Raw genomic sequence first — 22,805 nt, forward strand, 5'->3', positions numbered from 1 at the left:
TGAATGCTCATCCTGAGCCTTGCAGGTTCCCCATCTCCCCACTACTCCCTGAGATTTTCCCTCAGACTGTAGCAGGTTTTCCCCCTGTCCTAGAAGCATCGCCACTTAACCTGGCCATTGAAAAGTGGTAGGATAACGGCAACAATTACAGCTCAGAGACCTTCAAACCATACAATGGTGCCATTATCAAGTGCAATCGCAATCATGTCTTAGGGTAATTTTCATTAAAAGTGTTCTGCTTAAAGTATCAGCTTCAATCTCAGTTTCTCCAAGAAGCAGGTCTTCAGTTTCTTCATCTTTTGCCATCTCAGAATCCGAGATTGGTCTCAGAATTTGCAGCCTTCCCGCCCAATGGGCAACATGTTGGAGAAGGGCAGTTTTTCCCTCATGCCAAGGTCCCCACTTTGGGAAGCTGGCTCTGTCCCAGCGCAGGGCAGCAAACGCCATTACCGCATCCCTTCCTTACCCCGCCACCGGCGGCACTCCCCGCGCCTGCGCGCCCCGGCCCGCGACACATTCTAGAAGCTCGTGGAAGCGCCCCGGCCCCGCCCCGTCTCGCGGCTTCTTTGTTCAGCGGCGCCCACCAATCGCGGCTCGAGGCCGGGCGGCGCCGCGCCCCGGGATTGGGCAGGCTCGGGCTGCGGCCCCGCCCTCCGCGGGGCGTGCCCCGCCCCACCGCCCCCGCGCGCAGCGGGGCGCGTTCCCAGCGTGCCTCGCGCCGCCCCGGCCATTCCCGCCTCTCCGCACCCTCCCGTCTCTTCCCCGTGCGTGTGGCGCCGCGCCCGGGCGGCAAGATGTCCGCGATGGAGGGGCCCCTGGCCGTGTTCGGCGAGCGGACCAGCGGCGACACGGTCCGCACGCAAAACGGTAACGGCGGCGCGCCCGGCGAGCGCCGGGGGACCGGGGGGGGAAGGGAGGGGCAGCAAGGAGCGAACATGGCGCGGCCATGGTCACCCTTGCCATGTGCTCGCCCGCCCCGCTCTGCCCGGGAACTGCCGCTCCTCTCGAGACATTGCTGCCGTCCTGGGCCGCTGCTGCCTGCAGGGAGGGAGCAGAGGGAGGATGGAGGGAGGGAGGCAGGCGGCAGAGGAGCGCACGCCATCCCGCGCCACTTCCAGGGATCTGGGTGGCGGCCCCGCGTCCCCCTCTCTCCCTCCCTTCGTCCCTTGGAAGCAGCGAACGCCGGGCCAGGGCGGCTGCTGCTGCTGCACGGAGGCCGCTCTGCCCCGTCCCGGCCGCGGAGGGCCGGAGCCTGCAAGGCCTGCGGGGAATTCTGCAGGAGAAGGGGCAGCTGGGGAGGGTCCCCGCCGCCCAGCACAAGGAATAAATAACCTGCTTCGGAAAGTGGGGACCACCCTCGGAATGCGTGTCTGTGACTGCACTTCTCAAACGCGTTATCCATTGCTCAGCATTGAACCCCAAGTGCTGGAAGAAGGCTGCAAACCGATCTCAGATTCTCAGTAGACAAAAGACAAAGGAAGAAGCCAAAACTTGCTTCCCGATCGAACTTAGGTCCTTTCCTGTAGCTCTGATAGTATTTTAGGCAACTACTGAGCCTTGCTTTAATTCACGAGTGAGATTCCACGTAGCAATGGCACGTTTGGTAAAACGTTATTTCTTCCAGAAAGCTGACATTAATCCTCCTAAGCAAAATAAATTGTTGTGTTGTTTTAAGGTCTCTTGAGTTATAACTGTTCCCATTTAACTACCACTTTTTCAATTTCCAGATTAAGTGGCTATGCTTGTGGGATAGAGAAAAACTTGCCATGGTCTGAAGGAAAAGGTTGATTGTATCTTTTTCCTATATGAAGATGGCAGAACAACCTTTGAACGAGTCAGTGTTTTAGAGGCTTTGTGTTGTTTTAGTAGTGACTGAAAAGTCACTTTTCGGTGACTTAGTTGCAGAAGTAAATGTTTTGTTTCAGTCACAGGCCTGATAAGGACCAGAGGATGTTTACTGATTGATGTGTGGTGATGCAGTTGTTCTCTGCCCAGAGCTGAGGACTAAGTGAGAGTGAAGTCGTGTGGCACAGCTTCCTGCAGCCAGCCCCTCCTGATCTAACGCCACTGCTCCTCTGACCTCAGTCCTGTCCTCCATCTTACCGAGACAGCAGAGAAACCATTCTTTTTCTGGTCAGTCAGCTTAGCTAAACCAGCCAGAAGGGAAGAGTGAGTTTTGGTGCAGATTGTATTTTTTTTAGTAGCAGCAAGCCTAGCAAAGTAACATAAAGCCTCAGGTTAGATAGGCTGAAATGTAATGCTAGATTAGATCACTTGTTGTCAAATTCGTGATCTCTTGGTTTTTGGCACTGTTCCTTCCAAACTTGAGAATCATCCTAAAGCTGGGAAGATAAAACTTTATTTTCTTTACTTCTTTCTTGTATTCAGTTACTGCTGCATCTGCTATTGCCAATATTGTGAAGAGTTCTCTTGGTCCAGTTGGTCTGGATAAGATGTTGGTGGATGATATTGGGGTAAGTAATGTTACTTTAACAAGTGTCAGGAGGGCTTGTATTCCTGTGTAAAAGTGCTCCCACTTAGTGTGCTTTATGTGCCTAATGTGCGTGTGCCTGTTTTATCCTGAGAGGGGTAGGAGAACTGTGATAAAATTGGCTATTGTGTGTTACATCATGTAAGTTTTCATCTATTGTGGTGGTAATGTGTGTGTTACAGATATTTAATTTCTGTAGATAAGTCTGTGTAACCACTTAAAATGTGGATCAGACTGCAAGAAGAGAGTTTCACCATTTAAGTCAGGTTTAACAGGTGCTGACATAGTTCAAGTAATTCATAACAAACTTTTAAGCAGTATTTTATATTTTAAGATATTTGAAGCAGTTGAGGAAAGTTTGTCATTTTCCAGGCCGATGTAATAAAATACTGTTTTGGAGGGAAGTCATTGTATGACTACTTGCCCAGTATTTGCAAAATGTTTGATGAGTTTGTGTACAATAAGGCTTTTCTGATAAAAAGAAAAGGCAGATTCTGCACTGGTAACATTTCTGCTGGTAGAATGGGACTCCATGTTCAAAAGAAGCAAGAAAGTTTTGTTATTTACAAAATTGCAAAGAATAATTAATTTCTTTCTGTATGAGCATTATGAAATGCAACAGTGAAAGTGTTATAGAAATATGCCTCATATGCACATTTGATTTCTGAAAATTAGGACGTGACCATTACTAATGATGGTGCGACCATTCTGAAGCTACTGGAAGTTGAACATCCTGCTGCAAAAGTCCTTTGTGAGCTGGCAGACCTGCAGGACAAAGAAGTTGGTGATGGGACCACCTCAGTGGTAGGTAGCAAGTTTAGATGCTAGTTTCCATATGCAAAGTGGTGCTTCAGAAGGGAATTTGCTTCCCTTCTGTTTCATTATTGATTTTTCCTATATTGGAGGTTGGTTATAGAGGCTGAATTTAGGTTTTGAGTTTTTAACAGCTGAAAGAACTGAAATATGAACAAGGATACTGAGTGTTGAAAACTTGCTTGAGACTTTAGCTACCCTGGTGGGGGTTGGAATTAGGTAGCTCTCACCTCACATCAGAAACTGGATTTAGTTCTGTGTTGCACAAGGTAGTTACTTGGCTTATGTGGAATGCACATATTTAGTGTTTGTATTTCAAACAGGTAATCATTGCTGCAGAACTTCTCAAAAATGCAGATGAGCTGGTGAAACAGAAAATTCATCCTACCTCCATTATCGGTGGATACAGACTTGCCTGCAAGTAAGAATCTGATACAGTTGAATTTCAGCATTTTGTGACTGCATTAATACAGACTTGTTGGTGCCAAGTGGGATATGGTGGTTTGTTGCAGGGGTTTTGGGTTTTTATGGGGGTGGTTCTTTACTAGTGTATTTGTCTTTATTTTACAGGGAAGCTGTTCGCTACATCAATGAAAATCTTGTTATTAACACAGATGAGTTGGGCAGGGAATGCCTAATTAATGCTGCTAAAACATCAATGTCCTCGAAAATCATAGGAGTGTATCCTTTAAATTGATCAAGTGAGTGAAGTGGGAGTGGTTGATTAGGGAGCTTCAGTAGCTGGGCTAGAGTATCCTTGGCAGCAGTTTTTATGAACATGACACAGTATTGAAGCTGTTGTGTTTATAACAGGCATTTTACAGGTATTGTGACCTGGCATAGGAAAGCATGTTCAAACTCTTCCCAATTTATTTCAATTTGGGTTGGCACATCATGATAGCTTTTAAATGGTATTGTTTCCTAGCAATTGCTTTGCTTGTTAGGGAGACTAGATACAGAGTTGTGTGAATAGAAGAATGTGTTACAGAGGTACCTGGGAGTGAATCAGAGGAAAGAAAGTTGAATTTTACTCCATGGGCACAGAAAAACCTGAATTTTTAGCTTTTGTGCAGACTGACCATAGGATACGCATTTTTCTTTAGCAACAAAAGGTACGTAAAATTCAGGTTTCATACTAGTCTGTCATAATTTCCAACCAGTGTTTCAGCTTTTAGAATGACTCTTTCTTTTAAGACAGTGGTAAGGAGAGCTAGCACTTACATGCCTTTCTGAAGCTCTTTTCTGGTAACTTAGTTTTGGCACTGTCAGTCATTTTTGTTCATGGTTTGTTTTGGGTTTTTTTTCCCCCCCTTAAGCATAATACAAATTTCCTGCTTCAGTTCTAACCTTAACAGCCTGTCAGTGATGGCGATTTCTTTGCTAACATGGTGGTGGATGCTGCCCTGGCAGTTAAATACACAGACCAGAAGGGTCAGGCTCGGTACCCCATCAACTCGGTCAATGTTCTGAAGGCCCACGGCCGCAGCCAGAAGGAGAGCATTCTCGTCAATGGCTACGCGCTCAACTGCGTCGTGGGCTCTCAGGGTAAGGACGGGGCTCCAGAAATCCTCCATCTCACCTCAGTCCTCTCCATCTTTCTGCATCGCTCTCCTTACTGGCTGTGCTCATTGCAAATCATGTGGGTTTTCAGTTCCAGAACAATTAAACAGGAGTACAAAATACTGCATTTCACCAGTGTTTCTTAGACTAGAGCCTGCCAGCTAGCAGTGATCCACAAGTGTTGGTGTAGTTTGCCTGGATCAGTGTCAGCAAGGTAGCGTTGTGGTCTAGTGGAACTTCAACGCTTCCGTTGTGGGGCGCCACTGCCAGGTTTGTGGGGAACTGTTCATTTAGCAGAGCTGTGCTGTGATTAGGTGACTTAGAGGATGTGAGACCAATAGGTCAGATTGTCATGGTCATGCACATTTTGGAGACAGGGTGTGTAAAAAGGTAACACAGGAAAGTGTCAATTGGCATTTTTCTGCAGTAGGGCAGAACTGAAGGTGGAGAAGCAAACAGTAGGAATCTGAAATGTGAAAATAATGCTAATTTTAATCTCTGATGCTGACTTGATGTTCTGTTAAATGAATTTGACAAAATTCTTGCTTGTTTTTCCTCATCAGGTATGACCAAGAGAATAGTTAATGCAAAGATTGCATGCCTTGACTTCAGCCTGCAGAAAGCAAAAATGAAGCTTGGTGTTCAGGTTGTTATCTCAGACCCTGAGAAGCTGGACCAGATAAGGCAGAGGTGTGTGGAAGCTTGAATAACTGAGGCAGTGGGGTTTCATAGGCTTTATTTGGTCTCTTCAGTTGAGGTGGCTCAGTCTTATTTTGGCTGAGTGCAAGAGGTAAAAAATGTTTTGAATGCTAACATTTCCCACCAATACCAAATAGTAATGTAAAAAGCCTTCACTTCTGGAGGCAGAACTAGTATTAAGTCAGTTTTCAAGAAATGCAAGTATGTTTGTGCAGTGGTCCATTCTTGCAGAGCTCTGCATTAAGGTTTCAGGAAGTTGGCTGACAAGATGTGATGTTATATTTTTTACTACCTTTTTATAACTTTGGCATTAATCTTTGCAGAGAGTCAGATATTACCAAAGAAAGAATCCAGAAGATTCTGGCCACTGGTGCAAATGTGATTCTCACCACTGGAGGTATTGATGATATGTGTCTGAAATACTTTGTTGATGCTGGAGCTATGGCAGTACGAAGAGTCGTAAAAAAGGACCTTAAGCGGATTGCTAAGGCATCAGGAGGTATGTCTGTGTAAGAATAACTGGTTTATAAATTTATTCTTTTAAGTACTAGCTGTTGTTAAGGTATTTCTTAACTCATTTTTAAAATACAACTTCTTAACCTTCAAGGTCAGGATGAGTAAAGCTGAGCCACTTCTTTTTAGCTTTACTGTTGCTTTTAAGTGACCTTTGTCAAAGTAGTAGTATTGTAAAACTTGATTGTTACTGTGGGAGGAGAAGAAGCTGCCTGGCACTGTGAAGACTGGCCTTTTGTGGAAATAGGAGCCATAATCTGTGTTTATTTAGAAGTCTTTATTATGCTTGCATTCACAAGCCTCTGTTTAGACAGTTAAGTACATTGTTTAGATAGTTAAAGACAAATAAAGAACTCCTAAATCACTAAATCATACTTTAAAAAAAATCTGGTCCTGTACATATTTTTATCTGTCAGTTCTTAAATTTGGAAGAAAACTGTTTCATTGTGGTAAAGCATGGGAACTTTTACTGGCTGTGAAAAAAGAAGTGCTGTAAAAGTTAAACAAAAGGAGCAGTTTATCAGTTAGAAATACTGAATTGCTGCCTGAGAACTAGAAATGTTGTTTAAAAAAAATCTATTCAGCTTTTATTTCTGCTTTTCTTTCTGTACACTTATTCTGGGAAGTGGGCAAAGGGTGATGTGCAGGAATTGAATGTTAACTTCACTTTTTTGTTTGTTTGTTAAAGCAACCATATGTTCAACCCTTGCAAACCTTGAAGGTGAGGAGAGTTTTGAGGCATTAATGCTGGGACAGGCTGAGGAAGTGATTCAAGAGAGAATCTGTGATGATGAGCTGATTTTAATCAAGAAGTAAGGATCCTTTTAAAAATACTCCATTTTGTATATATTGTCTACTAAGTTTGAGATAAAATTGCATTTATTTACTTCATGCTGTCTGAGTGGTTGGAGTAGTTATACACATAGGAAAATAGTTATACAAAAATCCAGTGCAAATTAGAGGTGAAAGTATCAGTATTTAATATCTTTTGCTGGCCTGGATAAGTTTTGTGAACTATAGTATATGAGACAATCAGATTGCTAGGCAGTTTTTACTTAAATTTTTGTTAATAAACAAATAAACTGGCTTCCCTTTAGAGATGGTAAAGGGAAATAGGTACCATCTGAGTAATTTCATTTGAATAAGGAGGTGTAAGCTAAATCTTTCCATTTGTTGTCAAAGACAGTGTTCACTTGTGCGACTGTCACTGCTGTCTGGTACCTGAAGACTTAAATATCAATTCATTTAACAAGAACATACTTTGGATAATAACTTTCCTGCTGCTTCAGTATCCCTTCTGGGTGTTCATGTTCCTGTGGTGTCATTTGAGCATGAATGACACTCTCCCCATGGCACTTGTGTGTCAGCTACATGTGACAGCCTTTTCTGTAACATTGGCAGTCATTAATTTACTTGAGGGCTGTCCAAAAGGGATCTTTCTTACTATCTAAGTATGCTTTCCCCTCTTTGATGGGGAAACATCTTGTCATGTCACTTTGAGTCTTTATTTAAAAGATTAAAATTCAAACTAGATCCATGCATGTTAGACATTAAAATGGTGACTAAGTTACAATGTGTGTATCCTGCAAGGGACATAACAATGTTAAGATTTTATTTTAAATGTTGAAATAATGATGCTCAACTGAACTTGGCTTTAGAAGAAAAAATTTACCAAGAAGAATTTTAATCTAGGTTCCATCCAACACAGCTGACTTCTGGTTCCTTTTCTTCTTAGTACAAAGGCTCGTACTTCAGCATCAATTATCTTGAGAGGAGCCAATGACTTCATGTGTGATGAAATGGAGCGATCTATACATGATGCTCTCTGTGTTGTCAAAAGGGTTTTGGAATCCAAGTCTGTTGTCCCAGGTGGTGGTGCTGTAGAGGCAGCACTCTCAATATATCTTGAAAATTATGCAACCAGCATGGTAAGTCTTGCACAAAGCAGCAGAGGTGTGTATGTGTTAGACTTGCACCATGAATCTCCAGGCGTTTATTTTCATCTACTAGAAGTAATTTCTGTGGTTCATGAGAACATAATCATCTTACAGAATCTAAGATGGTTCTTTAAATGGAGGATATTAGTTAATTCTTTCTCTCATAATTAGATTCCATGGGTGTTTTGACCCAAACACAGGTTTTGCATGTGAAAACCCCTGCCTATTAGTGCTGTTCTTGATTCTGGCTCTATTTTTTCCTCTCTTGATGTAGTATCGGTTTAAAAACTATTTTCCTCTTTCTAGGGATCACGTGAACAACTTGCAATAGCAGAATTTGCAAGATCCCTCTTAGTAATTCCAAATACATTGGCAGTAAATGCTGCTCAGGATGCCACAGATCTTGTTGCAAAGTTGAGAGCATTCCACAATGAGGCTCAAGTTAACCCAGATCGCAAAAATCTGAAATGGCAAGTATCTGTCTGGTAGAGGGCTGGTAAAAGTGATGTGGATTGGTGACCTATATGGAAAATTGTTCTCCCAGTTTACTGAACCATGATTTGCACAGTAAAAAAATAAACGTATGTTATCAGTGAACTCCTTTTCCCCTGCCCTTCAGTTGTGTGTATGTATTGCTGTAATGAAGCAGTAGCTACCTAGCATACTCCCAGATGTATTTCTGCTGTTTCTCCCTCCATCTGACAGCATTCCTTCTTTTCAGGATTGGTCTTGACTTGATCAATGGAAAACCTCGTGATAATAAGCAAGCTGGTGTCTTTGAACCAACCATGGTCAAAACTAAGAGCCTCAAGTTTGCAACAGAAGCTGCAATTACTATTCTTCGAATTGATGATCTTATTAAACTGCACCCTGAAACTAAAGAAGAGAAAGGAGGGTGCTATGAGGATGCAGTTCAGTCTGGAGCACTTGAAGAATAACTTAGGCTTTATTTATGTTTGTTTCACTTATACTTCCCACTCTTATAACTAAAATGTTAATAAAACAAGTGGTTGAATGTTGCTGCTATTTTCTTGTGAACAAACTTAATTTTTGAAAGCAAGCTTGGTCCTTGCAGTGAGAATTTAGGCTCTTGAGTGTGTTAACAACTAGTGTGCCTGCAGTAACCACTGACCTCTTTGTCAAATCAGTGCTTGAGTGTCAAAAAGTAGTGGTGTAAGCTTACTTACATTTAGGCAAAACAAACAAAATGTGAGCTGTTATAATGTTATTAGAAGTTTATTAGTAAAATGCTTCAAAGCTAGTTCACACTAGCTGTTCATTCATTCCCTCACATTTATCTCTCAACACACATGGCTATTCCCATTCCTCCTCCTATGCAGAGAGCAGCAACACCACGTTTTCCACCAGTTCGTTCCAGTGCGTAGAGGAGAGTTACAAGGATGCGACAACCAGAGGCACCCAGAGGGTGGCCAAGAGCAATAGCTCCACCTTGTATATTGATCTAAAAGGAAAAAAAGCCAACATAGACAGTCAAGAACATTTAACTGGCTTTGCTGATTTTCAGCATATATTACTTCACTGGGATCTTGCCCTTAATTATTTGTGAGCTTGAAACTCCAAACCTCACTTCATGCAAGAAAGTGCATATGAGTGCAACAGCTGGTAATAATCAGTATTTCTTCTGCAAGGGTGCAGTCTTCACTCTGAAGATAAGAGGTGAATTTAGGGAGGGGAGAATAATGCCCGTGCTTTTTGCCATCACTGAAATAATATTTGAGGCGGCAATTTCAAATTCTGAATTAAGTATGTTTGAGCAGTTGCCTAGATTTGCATAAAAATCCAGTGCAACAACCCTGGAAGTTGTTCAGCTGGGACACTGCTAGCAAAGCCAGCGGACTGAGCAGTGTGAGGAAATGCCTGCTGGGGCTCCCACCCCATTTGCTTACACCAAAGGGATTGCAAGAGAGCTGTGCTCATCTTTACAATCCACATGGACAAACTTGTCCAATGGGACAAGTTAGAATTACAGGAGGTAAGCTAATGCCAGCCTACAAATCATTACCTTTTCTGGGTTTACTTTCAGTTCTTTTGAAATTGCAATAGATAGTGATGCAAAGGCTTCATTAATTTCAAACAGGTCAACTTGTTCCAGAGTCCAGCCAGCTTTGTCAACCTGAGAAAACAGTGCAAATAAGACCTTATTATCTTTTAGCTCTTCCTCAGCACCAGAGGAAGCTTTTCATAAGATGTAAATTGTGTGGTTTGAAGCTTTGTAAAGTTGAAGGAAAACAATTTTTTATAGCCAGTGTTGATGACAGAATTCTTGAAGACTGCAGTGTCAGACAAGTCAGTACAAGTCAGTACAATAATGGTGGCTGCTCATAAAAATCTTGACTGATTTTATACATAGTAGCAATGGTGGTGCAATTGTGAGAATCAAACTGTACCTGGTGCCCTTACTACAGCAAACACTGCATTCAGACGCAGGCTTTAACAGATCAAAAGCAACTTTTTAGGACATAGTCTGATTCCATTAGGGAGACTTTTTAATAAACAGGACATAGTGCGGTGTCAACCATTAATGATCAGTGCCACATTTGATTTGTCCAGTCTCTCCTGCCTTTACATTGAAAGCTGGCACTTTAAACTTTTCACAGGTGACTATTTTTGAAGATGGTTTGGCTCATGTTTTCATTTGAGAAACTTGTGATGCAATTGCCTACTCTGGTACAGGTGTAGGCATGTTCAACATGTGTACATTTTTACTTCCACTCGCTTTGTTTCTAACAGCAATACTTTATCAGCAGAATCATGACTATTGATGTTTCACAACCTAGGCTGGCCAGACTGGTGCACCTCTGAGACTATAGTCAAGGAGGAGAGCCTTTTTCTATAGATAAAATAGACAGTATGGAGTATCCCATTCTTCTGGGAAAAGCTTAAGATACACAAGTGTTATTGTAACACTTAATGTATAACATAGTCATTCTCTTACTATAAAGTGCTACTCTAAAATTCTGAAGCGATAAACAATACATGGGGGGTCTGAACATTTGGTAACACACAAAGAATCACAGGATATTCTGTGTTGGAAGGGACCCATGAGGATCATCAAGTCCAACTCTTAAATAAATGGCCCATGAAGGGATTGAAGCAACAATCTTGGTGTTATTAGGACCATGCTCTATGAAGCAGTGTGCCCTTTCTCATAGTATGTATACAGTTAGAGGTACAGCTTGTCTGTCCCACAGTTTATACTAAAACTGTGTTGTATATGCAGCTACTGCATCCTTCATTTGAAAGAATGCTTTGGGATCTGGTAAGAAAAAGCTTTAGCATAATAGTTCTGATTTTCTTGTCAAAAGCCACAGAGCTTGGGTGAGTTCAGGTCAGACCTCCACATCACCAGGACATTACAGAGGTGAACAAAATAAGACCTTTACAAAGTATTAAAAAAATAAGGAACATTGAAGCAAATCTGTTCTTAGCTCTTTCCATGCTCACTTTCATAGCTAAGCTTTAACAAATAATCAGCTGAGGCTGCTATGGGTTATGGATGCATTAGCAAGCAGTGTGGTACCAGCAGGGCTGCTCCCTCAGGCACTGAGAACCTTGTCCTGTGGACTGAGCACTGAGCACATCAGTGGCTCAGTAATGCTCTGAGCACGTTAGACGTGGTTTTGGAATGAACCTTCCTGTTTAGTTACACCTGAAAGGAATCCAATTTGTAAGCTCCAAGCTTTTTGCAGGCCATACTGAAACCCAAAGGGCACTGTCCCATTTGCTAATGCAGATGGCACTCAGTGGCCCTTCCCTCAGTGTTGTACTCTTGCAAATTCAGGCAATGATCTGAAAATTAACCTGGCCAGACACAGCATCAGAACCATATCACTGAATTAGGTTAGTTACAGCATTCCTGACATTTGATCTTTAGCCTCCTCGGTTATCTAGGTACCTTTCCACAAACCTGACTGTATAAATGAAGTCCATTTATACACATATGCATTTGGGTTTTCTTTTTTCAACAAGCAGCCTAGTAGCACTAGGATTCCTAATCTTATATACTACACTATTTTGAGTCTGTTTTTCACATAGTTTACTTTTTTCCTACTAAATTTTCTTTAGAACAGGGTAAAACCAAAACATGGCCAGAAAGCAAAAAGCAATTAAAACCAAGAGTTTTAGCATTATGGATAACATAGATAAGTGATTACTTACAGCTTTCCTTATTGCTGAAATGGGCCCTACTCCCATAATAGATGGATCTATACCTGTCTGAGCCCAAGATACAATCCGAGCCAAAGGCATAAGACCTCTCCTGGCAGCTTCTGATTTCTTCATTAGAAGAACAGCTGCAGCTCCATCATTTAAACCTGTGGAATAACAAACAACTTGTATCTATTTGTTGGACTTTATGGCTTTTACTGTACCACTTTCTCCTGCTGGCATAAAATCACAATCTAGACAAAACAAAAATCACAAATAATTTACTGGTTTAGGTCGGTACTGCTCATACCAGCTAACTCTGTTCTCTGCCACAAACACTTGAAACTATATTGCTGTAAATGTGACACATTTTTGATTCTATTTGGAAAGCAGCAGGTGGAAGAATCAAAGTAAAATCTGAAAATTAAGTACATCAGACTTGTTAGGCAGGCTTTGGAAGGAGCCTAAAGACACAGGAAGATGTTTAAAAGCTGCTTGTGGCAGTCCCAGAGCAGTAACATTTTCAAACATTAATCATTAAGTTTTCCACTGTCTAAACCTGCAGTGTCAGAAACCCCTGGACAGTTCTAAAAGGAAATGTTCCTTCCAGCCTATCAAATATTGCTGTTACTGTCCAAACTCTTGTATTGTTTCGTAGAAAACAAGGAAACAAAAGACAACTCTCTAAAGAAATCCCCCACCACATCTAAAATGGGGTTCTACCCATGTTGGCACATTGCCATTTCCTGCAAAGCAGGGAACACACAGCAGCCACACCCCTCACAGAGACCCTGCCTTCAGCCACAAACAGCTGCAGCTCTTCTCCATGTCATTTAAGCCAGATGGACCAACCTGAAGCATTAGCTGCTGTTACTGTCCCAGTCCCATCTGTCAGGAAACAGGGCTTTAACTTTGACATTGTTTCCAGGCTGCTCCCATGTCGAGGGTGTTCATCTATTTTAACTTCTATAGGACCTGCAAAACAGAGCATTATGCTCACAAGAGTGTCTAATCACACAAACACATCTCAAACAGAAAGACAGCAAAAACAACATGCTGAGTGAGAATATACACCATATTCCTTTCAACCAACAAGGCATTCTTACACTGGAGACAACTGCCAACTCAGGGCAGTTTAACAAGCAGCTGTAACCCTCCAGCTCCTTCTAGCAGGGCAGACAGCTCAGGTTTCCTAAGACAAACACTAGCAGCTAAAAAGCTGTCTAGTTATGCAAAAGTCAGTATTGTTCTTGCTGTTTCTAACCCAATACCTTCTCTCTCAGCAGAAGGCTGTATTTCAAATGATACTTCTGGTAATCTTGGTACAAAGAATAGTCAAATGTGATTGAATATTATCATCTAAACTGGTATCGTGAAATAGTTTGTAGCCAGCCTAAAGCCAGGACTTTTTCTGTTCAATGGAATTGTTGAAGAACTGATTCTTGATTTTTTTGAAAAATTCAGTTTTTGCATCTACCTCACAAGGAACTGGGGAATTCCCCTGTTCAAGAAACAGACCTTGGCTCAAGCATTGTGACAGGTCTGTTTATATCCCTCACAAACCTAAAGAGAAGCATACCCATTATGTGTAACCTGACTACATAATTAACTAGTAACCCTAATTACTGTCACTCTGTATTTTACTAGGTGGGTAAGGTTTGCCAGAGCAATATGACTGTTTTAAGTTTGGTGCAGCAGGAGTCTTAAGAAAATGAAAACCACTGATTTTGGTACCATATCTAAGACTATGTTAAGTCAGTGCTTTGTCTAGGTTGTTATTCTATCTCCAATAAACACACTATTACTATTTGCAGAAAGCTACACTGAGATATTCCACATTTGCATTGCGTCTCTCTTATTTAAAATATAACCACTGAAAGCTGAAAAAGAGAGCAATGGGCCACATGCGTACAAAAAGGCTGTGTAAGTGGGAAAGCATCCACTGATTACAGGAGCCATAGCAGAAAACAGATCTTTTCCTTAAAATCAGCTCTCATTATCCATTCACACCTACCTTTTTTAGAAGGTACAAGAACAGGAACAATTTCTTTTGTAAAATAGCCAGCTTTCTGTGCTGCCTCTGCCCTGTTTTGTGACTGTACAGCAAGTTGGTCTTGCTCCCCTCTGCTGACTTGCCACTTCTTGGCCACATTTTCAGCTGAAACAGGAACAAAATGCAAACTGCCATCAGGAAATGCCAAAATTTTAAGTTGCAAAATTGTAAGCACAAAGGTAGTCATTAATGTTTGCTGTAGCAAGCACCTGAGTTTGTTGAACCCTTTTCATTCCAATTTTCTCATTTTGTTTATTCATGACTTTCTACTGTATTTTCACTTGAGGGTAAAAAGTTCTGTGTGGAATCACCTCCCAGATGATATTATCAAATTAAATACAAAAGCAAACAAGCTTTTGTAGTTTATTGCTTCTCTGAAGTACTATGCTCAGATCTCTCTACAGCCACCTCAGGAAAGGGAACACTTTTGCAGTCACTCTGTTTCACAAGCAGGGTCTGGAAATGCAGTTGGCTGACCATCCCAGCCAGGGTGCAATAACCTGAAGCTGCAGAACCATGCATATCCACAGGGCACTTTACATAACTGTCCCCCACTGTAAACCTGTGCTGCTGAATGCTCCAGTCACATACAGGGATTATTTTATTTGTATTTTTTCTGAAATTAAATTTCTCAGATGTAGAAAAGATGCAGTGAGATTAGCTCAGACAGAAGAAAACCCCAAAGCAGCAGCTTTACAAACAAAATGGAAAATGCCTTCAACGTCTTTCAATATTATGTATTTCTTTCTTTTTCATGACTACAACATAAGAACAGCTTGAAACATGTTATTTGTAACTTCAGGTTTCTGAAATTTCATCAGTGAATTCTTCCAGTTGACTATTTCATTTTATGGACTGTCATCACTTACCTGTTATGCCCATATGATACTGGTAAAAAGCATCTGTAAGACCATCAAAGATGATGGTGTCCTGCAAGGAAGCCTCTCCCATTCTGACCCCAGCTCGCATGTGAATGACATGAGGAGCCTGCAAAAGCATATTTTGAAAGGAGTGACATGTTTACATCTCCAGTACACAATTCAGACACACCCCTGCCTGCTGGCTGGAGGAGCCCATCCCAAACCCTGGCAGTCTCTCCAGCTGCCCACTCTCCCTGTCTCTCCAGAGGCTGCCAGCTGCCATGCCATTTGGCCTGTGCATTCCCCTGGCAGCAGACCACCACACTCCAAGTGCTGTTGCCTCTCCACAGACCAAATCTGTCATTCCTGGGGCCACATGGCTGTAGCTCTCCCATCCTACTAGCCTGCTCCAGGTAGTTCCCAATTGCACTCTGCTGCCAGGGAATGTTAACATCACTTTCAGCACAGTGAGCCCTGGCAGAAGAGGCCATCCATTTCTTGGGAATCAGATCACCAGCTAAGACCCATTCCTGAATACAGCCTTGGGATGAACACCTTGAAATAAAACTGCTTTGCTTTCTTTCCAAGCTCTTATTTCTTGGCAAGCAATAACATTTTCCGTTATTCCTTCTCTGGGCTTCTAGCAATACAAAAATCCTGCTTATTGTGATATGTCACAGGAAAATCTATAGAGGGATAGAATATAAGGAAATAAAGATAGTGTAGAGAGTAATCATACCCCTAAGGAGCTGCAGCTGGGCCAATTAGCAAAGATTAGGAACAGGCCTGACTTTAACAGGCCACAGCTGTAACCAAAGAGAAGAAGAGTGCTATAAAAGAGTGGGGTGGCTGGTTGAGAGGGGAACTGTAGTTAGTTGGCTATTTTGGGAAGAAGAAAGAGTCAGTGCTCTGAGGAGTTGCCCACAAGAAATACCAAGAAGGTATGGAACTTTTGTGATAAGGAGATAACAGTATGGAACCCCTGCAGCAAGATGACAACAAAAATCATTCACCACAACAGGGGTAGATTGGAAATAAAAATGGAATTTTAAATGCAGTGTGTGTTTGTAGCGCACTTTTTCAGTAGCTACAGTATGAAGTCTTTTTTTAAAAGAAGTGTGCTACTGTTGCACATGTAAGTTCATTCACAAGCACAGGACCCTTCCGATCTGGCTCCAGGTGCCAGCCTGGAGACCCAGGGTCTCACCACGGGGCTCTCTGCTCCCAGCACGTCAGCGCAGTGCCAGTCTAACCCTCTGCTTTACCTTGCTCATGCTCTCCATGCCCCCTGCCACCACGATGCTGGAGTCCCCCATCAGTATGGACTGAGCAGCCAGACACACAGCCTTCAGGCCCGACCCACAGATCATCTGGCAGCTCCAGGCGGGCACGGAGTACGGGATTCCCGCAGCCACACTGGCCTGCCGCACGGGGTTCTGGCCAGCACCTGTGGGAACAGGAGCATTGTGCTTTCGGTTGCTCTTAAAAACACAAATCCACCTTGTCACTGGTCACAATACCTCGATTCCACAGAAATTTAAAGCTCACTCCTACTTTTAGCTGGTGGGCAGAGAAGTGCCCAGCAGTAATCCATAAACAGATAACCTCTCTCATTTATATTGATCAATAAATACCTGCTACTGATAGTTCTATATCTATAGCTCTGCTTTTGATGCCAGGTCAGAGGAAACACTACTTCAGATTAGCCCTAGCCTGTTGTATGTGTAGGATGAGAAATCATTTAAATTGCTACTTTCTGAAGAGTTTCTTTTTGACATCTTCTGTACATCACCAGCAGTTAACTTTTCCTGAAAGTTCATGTGGAAACCAAAAGCATAACTATGCACAGATGGACCTGAAAGCTTCCAGTCTTTGTTGTGATCTTGATGGAGATAATAGGAGCACTATATTCAAAGAAAAGAGTCTTGATCTCCATCTCCTCGGGCCAAAGCTCTTTGTACACAAAGAAAAGGACAAGGAGAGCACATCATTCAGCAAACTGAAAATACAGAGGAATCTGAATCATCTGAGACAAAAAAATATATTTCCTTCCTCCACATTTAAAATACAAAGCTGCCTATGATTCTACTGATTAAACATTACCCTGGAAAAAGTGGGAGCAAGTTCAAAACAAACAATTCCCTGCCAGTTACATTTTCATTAAATCAAAATATTTGTCTCCAAACAAGTTGCATCACAAGATCATGCAAGACAGTCCTGCAGATAAACACAAATGCAGGCCTAGCTCTTAAAATCTCAGCTATGATTACTTAGGATGTTAAATTTAGCAGCTGAGATGATCAAGGTGAGAAGGATGCTGTAACAAAGAAAATAAACTGATATTCACACATACACTGTTGGCTACTTCAGAGACTTAAAAAAACCCGAACCATCCCCCACAACATCTCCTATCCAAAACCCCATCCTTTCGATCACCCAGAGTGCATGGAGAAGCAGCCAAGTCCTTTGTAAAGGAACCGTGCTCTCAATGGCAAGGCATACGGCCCTGGAAGGTGAGACCGGAGCCGTTCCCATCCCGAAGGGACGCTGTCCCGCCGCCGGGCCGTACCTGCGGTGAGGACCTGCCCCAGGATCACCTCGGACACCTCCTCGGGGGCCAGCCCGGCGCGGCGCAGCACCTCCCGGATGACGGCGGCGCCCAGCTCGTGCGCGGGCAGCGACGAGAGCCCGCCGTTGAAGGAGCCTGGATGGGGACACAAGGGGAGAGCTCAGCCCCGGGACACCCGCCCGGCCCCGCCGCGACCCTCCGCCGCCCGCCGCCGCCTCTCACCCACGGCGGTCCTGGCGGCCGACACGAACACGACGGGGTCCGCGCTCATGGCGGCGGCGGCGGCAGCAGCGGCAGTAGCGGTGGGCGCGGAGCGGAACGGAGCGGCGACAGGCCGAGCGGAGCGGCGGCCGGGCCGGAGCGAAAGCGGAGTCGGCGGCGGTCCCGCCCCTCGCCGCCGCCGGGCGGGGCGGCAGCACGGAGCCCGGGCACGGGATTCGCCGCCGGACACCGGAGCGCAGCGCGGGGGCCGGGCGGGCGGTGGCGTGGTCGGGCCGCCCCTGGGGCGATCGATGGGGCGGCCTCGGCCGATTCCTTGCCAGCCCCTTCCCTTCCTTCCCCTTCCCCTCCCTTCCCGGGACAGAGGAGCGGCTCTGCCCGGTGCACCGGGGCTGTCGGGCTCCGGCACTTCCCCGAGCCCCCCGCTCGCACACCCGGTGCCTGCGCAGCGCCGGCTGCCAGCTCCCGCTGGATTATTTATTTACAAAATAAAGCGTGCGGGTCAAGTGCTACCTTGTCATAGTCTGGCTTTAAGGACAGTTTGTTTATTTCATGACGGCATTTCTTGGGATCTGCGTGATCAGGGAGAAAAGAATAATAATCTGAGTAAAACTATACAAAACTGCCGATCGCTGGTTTGATCTGTTCAGCAACTGATGTGCAGAGATTGCCAACACCCTTTAAATATATTTACTATTTTAATATTTAATTTTATAATTTAACATTTTAATATTAAAATATTTTAAATATGTTAACTATTTTAATATTTTTCCTAATTTCAGCAGAAGCCTGACATATATTTATATCTATATTTATATTTATATTGCTCCGCTGCTGGCCCAGAAGCTGTTCCTGCCTGACCTGACGAAAGAGGCAAGCAGGGGGCTGTTCCCAGGCCGTTCCGTGGGAAGCGATGCTGCAAGGGGAAAGGCGAATTAGTCTGAAACGACGCAGGAGCTGGAAGGAGAGGAGGCGGCCGCAGCAGTGGCCGCAACCCACAGCCGGACGGGCAGGCAGGAATGTTTCTCTGCGGGGAATGTAGGTGGGAAGCAATAATATTTACGATATCTGGAGGAAGAAGGGATAGAATAAAGGGAGGAAGCAAGAAAGTAAGTCAAAGTAACAACAGTTACAACTAACAACAGTAACAACTAACAACAGTTAAAAAAAATTTACACGCGCTGAAATAACTGGTCTATTGCACAGCCTTGAACTTCAGTCCTTACTCCTTCCATCCTCATTCATGGGTATGCAGCATAAGAGACATGCTTGCCAAAGCACTGCATTGAATTTGCATCTGAAGGCCAAGAAGATGGTTAAAAAATGTGCTGTTGCTTCTACCTTAGCTACGAATTCGGGAGACTTTTTTTTCTCTATCCAGGTAGTAAAATTCTGTAGATTTTCGCAGAGAGAACAGAAGTACAAATTAAGTCCTAAAAAAGCACACAGCATGTGATGACAAACACTGACAAACATAAATGTGGTTATATATGCAGTGAATGCACCAGTACACCTGTGCTCACATCCTGCATGTTGGCTAATCTGAACTTGGCAGTATTAAATCTGCATCCACAAAATGCATCTGAACCTTCTGTGAGGGCACAACTAGGAACAGGAGCACTACAATCCCTGAGTTGGAGTCTTCTGACTCCTGTCAGCCTCTATTCTTGCTCTAAAATGTAAAAAACTATAGCATTACGAGACAGGGAAAAAATCCTACTTCAGCTATGGAAAGCAAGATTGGCCTAGATTTCACCAATAACTCTGCTAAATCGTGCTGCAGGACTCCAACACTCCAAATGCATTCCTTCTTTTAGGTAATTTGGTCTTTGTGAAGGATAAGGCCAAAGCAGAAAACCCTGTGTTCTTCAGTTACTTTTGGGTTTCCAGCTTTCAGCAAGAGATGAATCCCCCTCAGGTGTCTTCAGGAAAGGAAATTGCTGGAAAATCCTGCAGGCAGCTAGTGCTGAGGCAGACATGTACCAGACTCCTAAGGTGCATTTAAGGATGCAATAAGTGGCAACACGCATGCAGCATTGCTGTTCTTTGATGATGCTGTGCATTCAGAGCAGTTGATAACACTGACACAAATGTAAGATTAAATCTGGAGGGGAAAAACATGATTGTGTCTTTTCAAAAGGCTATCACTAAGCAAGTAGTAGAACTAACATAAAAGCAAAAGTCAGGAATCTAGGATGTTAAGAAATACAGTGATTGTTTTAGAAAAATATTGTACAGTTCCTGAGCAACCCTGCATGACTGAATGTAGTCCCTGCACATTTTCAAAATTCAGTAGAGAGTGAGTAACAGAGACATATGAGGGCAGCACCAAGTAACGTCGTTTATCAACTGTACCATATACCAAAATGTCATTCTTAATGCAACGTTTGACTGATTACAACTTAAGGCCATTGAGGGAAATACAAAGTCAATAATGTGAGATGAGCTCAGATTAAATGTCAGCAGGTGTTCACAGTCCACAACTGACACTACACATGAAGTAACCCTGTTAAATTCTGTTGAATTTAAAACTTTACAAATATTGAATGGAACATAAAGTGAGGCTTCAGCCCCTTCCCTCTCCACAGTTCACTAGCAGACAGAAAAAGTTCAAATATGAAGCAGCCTTAGGGCCTTGAGGCCAGCACACCCCAGCGAGCTGACCTGCTGCACCTTTGCTCTCAGCCCCAAACAGCAGAAGAGTTTTGCAGCTCAGCATTAATGACAAACCAGGCTGTGAGACTGGAGCACCCCAAAACAACAGAGATGAATTTTATCCTGGTATGTCTGTCAGGTTTGCAGTATTCTATTTAACTCTGCTTGGGTGGTGTCCAAGGTTGATATCCAAATGGACAAAAGGGGCATGTAACATAGTGAAATAATGTAGCAATCACACAAAGGCAAATAATTATGAAACATGCATGGTACAGATCAAAGTTAAGTTATTTAAATGCAGAAAAAACACTTCTGAATGGGAGTAGGCAGCTGTGCTTTTAAATTCAATGTAGTTAATGAGCAGCATAATACTCAATAATAAACTACTGCCCTATGCTGGTACATTTTGTCATTTCTCAGAAATCTAAACTCTGGGAAATGAAGTAATCAATTCAGAACAGAAATCTTACCTGTATCAGTTGCACAAAGTTTATTTACTACTTTGCTATGAACACAATCAAATGGACAAGTGCCTTTGGTTAAATACTCAAGGTGCAAAGATTTTTGCATTTTCATTTGCTAGTGGTGTCTCCGTTTTATTAGAAATAGACAAAAAGTTAGAAGATTTCAATGTTCACTGATTTACTCCCCTGATAAATGACTTTTTTCTAAATCTGACCTTTTAAAAGATCAGTATTGTTACCAAAATGCGAAGCCCTTGCATTTTTTCCTTAAATCTGACACTTGTTCAATGAATATTCACAAAAACAGGTTTGTTGGGAATGTGATTTTAATAAAAACTAAACTGCACCTCTTAAAGGGAAAAAAACCCAAACAAAATCCAATTACTTTAATAAATCTCAATATGAGATAATTCTATTTTTTAAAATAGATTTCACAACTTTCCTGTAACAGCAAATTCTCTAGTCTATAAAGTCTCATACACAAATATTGGTACTAATATCTGCTATAGGAACTCGGGCTTCCTGGATGCCTTTAGTACTTTAAGACCTTTCTTCACTGATATAAAGACAATTCATTCTTTTTCCAGGTCTTCTTAGAAGTGGACTGACATTCAGTTGTTTATGAGTAGGTTCAGCACAGAAGGCCTGTTTTAAAAACAGACAGATACACGGTTTTCCCAGTGAAGTAAAGAGCTACATTTTCTAAAATTTCTCAATCTCCCACCTGACTGACAGGGTCCTTGGAAATCAAGGGAACGAAATGTCCTTGGCTGTGTTAAGACCAATCTGTGTTTTCCTTGAATCCATTTTTGTAAGGGAATGTTCGTAATCTAATTGGTGTTTAATTAAAAAATGTAGTCTTCCCCTCAGTCAGGAAAACATTTGCACTACTAAAACTATCTTGGCCTTTCTATGGTTTAAAAAAAAAAAGTATAGTAAACACCTGGGCTTATATCCTTAGCAACTATATGCACACCTGTACTCCAAATGCAAGCTGGCAGTATTCATCAAGCATCTCAAAAAATTAATTAAACTTGAGTCATAATTTGATTGTAATTGTATCTGGATGGATTATCAGTCAGGGGATATCTTCAGGAGAGGCTCTGGAGTTCACTCACTCTCTCTCTCTCTCTCTCTCTATATATATATATAAATTGCTGTTAAATAAAAAGTAATTATTGCAAGAGCTTTCTGAAGAAGTTTATTTACTTCTTGCTATAAAGATGTAAGCAAAATAGGTGATAGTTCCACTAAGACCCATAAAAGCAAGTTTAGCAGGGGATATAAAGACAGCATTAAGCCTGCAGCCTCGCATTCAGGAAACTTCTCTAAAAGAGAGAGTTCTCTGATGTCAAATTTGGGGTTTCTGCAGCCTAGATCTTTACCTAGTAGTTACCTGAAGAACTCTCTGTATCCCTTTCCTCTCAGTGCAATCCACAGATTTTATGTTTCTCCCACACCTGTAGGCTGCAGCAGCCTTTTCCTGAGAGTGCTCCTGAGAGCTCATCCTCTGCTGCAGAGGTACCAGGGGTTTGCCTTGCTCCATCTCCTGTCCTTGCAAGTCAAGGGCAGCCTTTGCTACAGCCCGCTGGCCTTTCTTCTGTTCCTGATATTTCAAGGTCCTTTAAAACGCCAAGAGTATGTACAGTACTCCCAAGTTTTTTTTTTAACTTTTGAAAAAGGCTTTATGTCATTTTCCCCCTAATTCCTCACTTCCCTGACCTGTAGACTAATTTTTTTTTATGAGTGTTTTACACTAGGAAGTGTTTTCCCTCAGAGCCTGCCTTCCCCGGGGACAAATAGCA

General features: G+C 42.8%; 2 protein-coding genes and 1 non-coding gene across 3 annotated transcripts; 2 read left to right on the forward strand and 1 right to left on the reverse strand.

Annotated features, from left to right (window-relative positions):
- Positions 1-670: 670 nt before the first annotated feature.
- On the forward strand, positions 671-9,039 carry TCP1 (t-complex 1). Its single transcript, XM_064708121.1, has 12 exons — positions 671-867; positions 2,389-2,474; positions 3,167-3,295; positions 3,628-3,725; positions 3,875-3,985; positions 4,668-4,849; positions 5,428-5,554; positions 5,887-6,062; positions 6,765-6,888; positions 7,812-8,004; positions 8,320-8,483; positions 8,735-9,039. Exons 1-12 carry the CDS (start codon positions 795-797, stop codon positions 8,949-8,951), a joined length of 1,680 nt encoding a protein of 559 aa, XP_064564191.1. The 5' UTR covers positions 671-794; the 3' UTR covers positions 8,952-9,039.
- On the forward strand, positions 1,694-1,829 carry LOC135446398 (small nucleolar RNA SNORA29). The gene has a single exon (XR_010439794.1). It is a non-coding gene; the product is annotated as a small nucleolar RNA SNORA29 (small nucleolar RNA).
- A 174-nt stretch (positions 9,040-9,213) lies between the features above and the next one.
- On the reverse strand, positions 9,214-18,052 carry ACAT2 (acetyl-CoA acetyltransferase 2). Its single transcript, XM_064708122.1, has 9 exons — positions 17,885-18,052; positions 17,663-17,797; positions 16,359-16,540; positions 15,103-15,220; positions 14,195-14,338; positions 13,033-13,155; positions 12,193-12,347; positions 10,037-10,147; positions 9,214-9,475 (listed from the first exon to the last, which is right to left on the reverse strand). The coding sequence occupies exons 1-9, from the start codon at positions 17,931-17,933 to the stop codon at positions 9,308-9,310; spliced, it is 1,185 nt and encodes a 394-aa protein (XP_064564192.1). The 5' UTR covers positions 17,934-18,052; the 3' UTR covers positions 9,214-9,307.
- Positions 18,053-22,805: the final 4,753 nt, after the last annotated feature.

This window comes from Zonotrichia leucophrys, chromosome 3, assembly GCF_028769735.1.
Source record: "Zonotrichia leucophrys gambelii isolate GWCS_2022_RI chromosome 3, RI_Zleu_2.0, whole genome shotgun sequence".
Classification (NCBI taxonomy): domain Eukaryota; kingdom Metazoa; phylum Chordata; class Aves; order Passeriformes; family Passerellidae; genus Zonotrichia; species Zonotrichia leucophrys.